The 6,000-nt window shown below is 39.4% G+C and overlaps 1 protein-coding gene across 4 annotated transcripts in view; it reads left to right on the plus strand.

Moving 5' to 3' along the window:
• Nucleotides 1-5,476, plus strand: part of zfpm2a (zinc finger protein, FOG family member 2a) — an 892,520-nt gene extending 887,044 nt beyond the window's left edge. For all 4 annotated transcript variants that reach the window (XM_038809982.1, XM_038809984.1, XM_038809983.1 and 1 more), the window contains one exon: nt 1,898-5,476. In XM_038809982.1, the coding sequence (XP_038665910.1) occupies nt 1,898-4,419 (2,522 nt within the window). In that variant the 3' untranslated portion in view covers nt 4,420-5,476. The remainder of the gene's footprint in view (nt 1-1,897) is intronic.
• The last annotated feature ends 524 nt before the right edge of the window (nt 5,477-6,000 follow it).

The raw sequence follows: 6,000 nt of genomic DNA on the forward strand, positions 1-6,000 counted from the left end.
ACCTATGGCGTGTTCTCAACCTCAGATGAACCACCATCAGGGAGACCAAATACACAAAGACAGAAAGGTTGAGAGAAAGTCACTTCCCTCTGGATCCAATGACATTAGATTTGCTTCATGGTTGATTAATTTCTTTATATTATCTTCAAGTGAAACAAATAAAATTATATTTTTTGCGAGTGTATATTAATTTAAAAAATACAATGGGGAAAGACGACATTCTGTTCCATATTAGGAAAGAAAGTACTTTGTTTCATTATGTTGTACTGAAATATTTAAATGTGATTTGTTGCCAACTTTTCTATTTGAAAAATGGTGTGTTTAGCAAAAGATTTGTATTGAATAAAAATTAATACCACAAAGATAACATCTCTTCTTATTGTCTATATTCAAATAGGAATCCATTTTAATATGCCTTTAACCCTTTTGAGTGTTGGACCTCTTTTGTATTATTTAAAGTAGATAACTACGGTAAATTTTCCATTTGGATGGTCCCAGTAGACAACATACATACACTGGGACATTGTACACGCACACAGTCCGTGAGTTCCTTCCATTTACCAGGCCCATATGATGGAAAAACGTATACTATATTTGCTGTTAGGTAATCGCCACCAAATGCTTTCTCTTAGAAGCTCCCGTGCTGGTTTTCTCCCTTCTGGTTTTATAAATATATATTTACAAATATTGTTTATTTGGAGATGATACCTTATTTAGAAGTAGTTGCAAGGCAATTTCACAGAGGTTCTGAGAAAGTTAGAACTCACAGAAGTGATGGTCAAGGGAATCCTGCAATTGCATTATAACTTTTCAACCGTTTCCGTGCCTCCTGTTTTATTTAATACAACACTTGATTTGATCAGTGCACACTTTGATTTGGTCAGTGTAATAAAAGATTAAAGGATTATGAGGCAAAACCTTAATTGCAGTTGAAAAGAGTTGGATATGCACTTAAAGGGTGCTATATCCTGCAGGCTATAGGCCAAAAGCTTAAAGGTGGGATTAGGCTGCATAACCCCTTTGACACACATCAATAGGCCAAATGAACTCCTGCTGTGCTGTAAATCTTTCAAAAAGATTTTCCCCAAGTACACAGATCCACCAAACCTTTGTGTTTACCACAAAGCAGCGTAGGAAATATTATTTCTTTGATAATTTCTTAATAATTTATATTGTAATAAACAAATAAATAATGTGATGAAGTCCCTACACAGTGCTCAAAGGGTGTAAAATGGGTAGTCCATCCTGTATTTAATAAATAAACACAATCTATGTTGTTGTATGTCCTTTACACAAAAGAGAGGCTGTCTGATCTTTTTCATTATTAGTGGTTTTCCTTCAATTAAACATGGCTAAAGCACTTTAAAATATCATTAAATGAGTATAATAATCTGGAATTGATGGCTGACAGCATTAACTAACAAATGCTTAACTTTATATGACATTGCATTGTCTGCTGTTTCAATGCAGGCATTAACTCATTTGTTTTAAAAGAGTTCATGTGTACATTATAATAGCAAACAGAGGAACATCATCCTAATGAGGCAACCATTTATCCACCACAATTGTTGATCATCATTTCTGACTTCAATCTTCATTCTCCTATCTTAGCAATACCAAGTTTATCAAAACCTTCCCTGTTCATTGTTTCGTAGAAGACAGAGGGACATTAAAAGACTGAATTCTAGTCAGCTTTTCATTTGCTAAATACTACATGTATTGTTAATATTGTATTTTATTAAAACAAAATTGACAATTTCAAGGAAATCAATGACAAAGTTTATCAATATGCAAAAAACTACATGGCGGATGTATTATTTGATTAACTTTCCATTGCAAAATCTACTGTCAGTTCGTAATGGAACTACAATAGTGAAAATATTTTCTTTCTGAACAGGTTTGAAAGTTGAAGAGTCCCTTTCTGCTGGTGCGAGCCTGAAGTGTACCATCTGTGAGTTCATAGCAGACAATGTGCTGAGCTTCCAACACCATGTACTCACTCACCTCACACCAGCTGCCTTCAAATGCAGTCACTGCCACTTTGGTTTTCAGAACCATAGGAAGCTGCTGCAACACCAGGAGCTCCATCACAGTCAGGGCAGGAGGCTGCGAAGGGAAAGCGAAACCGAACACGTGCCACTCGACAATGAAGATGCTTTTCAGCCAACAGCAGCAGATACAGCAAGCAGACAGGAGGTCCCACCTTGCCCAGGAGTCAGCCAGAATAAGGAAGTGTGCTCTGACACTGAAAATGAAAAGGTGGAGAAAAATGTACAGCTGGGTGTAACAAATCTGAAGAATGAAACACAAACTGTAGGAAACAGGCAGAGCTTTCCATACACCAGAATCAAATCGGAGCCATCCAGCCCACGGCTTGCTTCTTCTCCAATTCAACCCAACATAGGATCCAATGTCCCAATGGGTCCCTTCCTTTCACAATTTGCCCTCTCCCAGGATATTTCCATGGTTCCTCAAGCTTCTGAAATCCTAGCTAAAATGTCTGAACTGGTACATCGCAGGTTAAGACAGGGTGGAAACAACTATCCACCTGTCATTTACAGTCCACTAGTACCAAAAGGGGCTATTTGCTTTGAATGCAATATCACGTTCAATAATTTGGATAACTACTTGGTTCACAAGAAGCATTATTGCAGTGCCCGATGGCAGCATGTAGCTAAGTCACCAGACTTTGCCAACACCAGTGAAAAGTTACCAGAGACAGTAAGTCCCAGCAGTGGGCACAGTCCCGTTAATATTCACGGTGCCCTTTGTCATCTACCTGATCCTGAAAATCCACTTCTTCAGTCAAGCAGCATCAACTCCTCTGCAGTCCCAGATGCAGCAGGCTCCAATGGAAAAAGTCCAGACAAGGAAAGTTCAGTGCAGTTGAAGAAAGAGTCAGCTACCAGCAGCAGTGATGAACAACTCAATGGAAAGTCCAAGGATGTGAAGAGCCCCAGCGCTCCCATAATGGACATTGCTAATGATCCGAATAAAACGACATGTGAAGCATGCAACATTAATTTTAGTAGGCATGAAACATTTGCTGTGCACAAACAGTACTACTGTGCGTCACGCCATGATCCACCAATGAAACGAATGGCAGCAAATAAAGTACCAGCAATGCAAAGAACCATACGCAGTCGCAAGCGGCGGAAGATGTACGAGATGTCACTCCCAGAACAGGAACAAAGATCACAGATAGTCCACCAAGCTTTCCTTAGTATGTCAGCCATGGGTAGCCCTGGAACATCTTCTCAAGAGTCACAGGAGAATCCAGGTGAAACCTCCCACCAGAGGTGTGATATGTTTCTTGGAAAGCAAATGGAGCCCTCGGTCCCTGGCGCTAGAAACATTACTTCCGCCAAGTGCAGTACAGCACTACCTGTAGTTGCCAATATGGAGCTGGATCTTCCTATGGATCTAAGCAAAAAATGTTCACCTCAATCTGAGAAAACAACCTGTTCTCCTAAAAGACTTTTGGACTACCATGAATGTACTGTCTGCAAGATTAGCTTTAACAAAGTAGAACGTTACCTTGCTCATAAGCAAAATTTTTGCCCAGGTATGTGTGTCCAACGTGGTGAAGTAGGCCATTTTGAACAAACAAAATTTCAAGAGCAGCAGAGAGAAGGTGCTTTAGTGAAAAGTGAAGCAATCAGCCCTGCAGGCAGCAATGAAAGAAATATAATTGAATGTGAGAAAAACGAAAATTCAAAGCACATCTCCCCAAATGGAAATATATTCCCCCCACAGTTAGCAGCACTCCACGGGCTGAAAGCTTTCAATGAGGCAGCTCAGATAATTTCTACCAAGGAAGAGAACAAGAATTTGCTCTATCCAAATTGCCTTTATCCTGGAGCAATAAAAAAAATGACAGGGAATGAGCAGTTATCTCCATATTATGGAATTAAGCCCACTGACTATATCTCGGGAGCTGTTTTCATACGCAGTGAGATAGACGAACTGGTGCAAGCCACGCGTGATAGGATTGATCCGACTAGAGACCAGCCTGTATCTAATGGATGTTCTCCACAGAAGAAGGAACCTGTTCCATCAATACCAAAGAGCAGGGGCATGATAGCAGTCAATGGAGGAATAAAACAGGAAGACAGGCCTTTCCCGGGCAACCCACATCAAGATAGCTTATCCCAGAGTTTCCAACAAGCAGATGGTCAGGAATCTCCTCCATGGGCATCTGAGAATCCTGTGCCTGCAAATGAAAATGCCTCACCCACAGCTAAAGCTTCATTAGAAGAGCAATTAGTCCACACACCAAAAAACATTGGTGGTTCTGCCCAGCCCACAAACAGTGGGAAATACTGTCGCCTCTGTGACATTCAGTTCAATAACTTGTCTAACTTTATAACCCACAAGAAGTTCTACTGCTCATCACATGCTGCAGAACATGTCAAATGAAAATTACTGTCATGCACTGCATCCGTCTGTAGTATAGTGCTAGCCATGCACAGTTTATATAAAAAAAAGAAAAAAGAAAAAATTGCTGCTTGAGTTACATCAGGACAGTTACACCAGGACAATCAAGGGATAGCTGTGTAGTTCAATGGCTTGAGGCTAGTCTGTCATTTCATAATGCTGTTCATAAGTCTTGATATTAATGTGAAATGTCAGTGCTATTTTTCACCAGAATTAATTTATTTTCCAAGCAGTATTCATAGCTGTGGTTAAATTCAATTTTTATTTTAAAAAGTTTATACTGAAATTGTTTTTAACGTTATTGTATAGTTATTCTCGTGTAACAATTACGGTTTGCACTGTAGAGAGAGGTCCGAGTCACATACATAGAGACAGTATTTGTAGGTAAACTGGTGAGGTAAAGCACTTGTGTATTCGAATATCCCTGTATTTGTTGCAACTTTGCTGTACATGCCAGAATATAAGTTGCATTCATTTTAAGACTGCAAACGCCAGAAGGTATTACAAGCCTTAAAAACTAAAGTGGCATTTAAATTCCATTTCATATTTAATTCATTTTCAGTCCTAAATTGCAGCTTATATATCAGCATATACAGTAATTAGTAGGCTTTGCATAAGATGATATATATGTAGCAGTTTGTTCCTCTCCATTTTCTTAAAACTGAAGTATGTATGTTTTATTGAAGTTGTTAACTTTCCTGTATAGTAAACTGTACTGTACTTTCCTTTGCTGACGCTTTTGTCTCACTTTTGAAACATTTGCTGTAAAATGCAAAATTTAATATGAACAACATTACTGGAAGCAGTATTGAACAGTGGTTGAAACCTTCCTGCTGTATTTTATTGAAAATATAATTAGTAGTTGCAGTTTTCTGTTGCAAAAATCATTTTGGGGACAATAAAATCTGAATAATGGAATACCAATGCTGCAACTGGTGATAAAACAAATATTGTTCTACTTCTGATAGAAATTATTTCTCAACAATGTTGTTACTATGCATGTATATGGATGGAATAAAGATTCCATAAAGCAAGAGAACCTTACATGGCTTGCCTCATTGTTGTGCACAAGGTGACATTTTGCATCGTTATGAGTAACCATTTCAGGACTATTGTATCGAGGCACTTTGCTCCAAAGGTTCAGATTCTCATTTAGCATTTTCTGATCGGGATTCCCGATTAGGCAGAGATTTGGAGAATCGAGGGGGATAATGGGTTTGGCAAACTTATTGTGCGTGCTGTGGGGTCTGGGAGGGATGATGGTTGACTCATTATTCCCATGGTGGGGTGGCGGGGGTGGAGGATGCCCCTACTTGTCAGCAGGAGGGAGGGGGGGGGGAAGGATTTGCATTGTGGAAGGGAGAGGGGCGTGCCACCACACCTTGATATCAGGCCATTCAATATGGTACCAGGATTCTGAGAGAATCTGGCAAGATCTCCCCCATGCATGAATTAACATGGCAAAGGGGAGAGACTCACATACCGGGTCCCAATATTTCAGATGATTTGCAAGGGTTGAGATTGGAAATTCTGATTCCAAAATACTTGACTTTCCATTTAAGT

This window comes from Scyliorhinus canicula, chromosome 10 (assembly GCF_902713615.1).
Source record: "Scyliorhinus canicula chromosome 10, sScyCan1.1, whole genome shotgun sequence".
Classification (NCBI taxonomy): domain Eukaryota; kingdom Metazoa; phylum Chordata; class Chondrichthyes; order Carcharhiniformes; family Scyliorhinidae; genus Scyliorhinus; species Scyliorhinus canicula.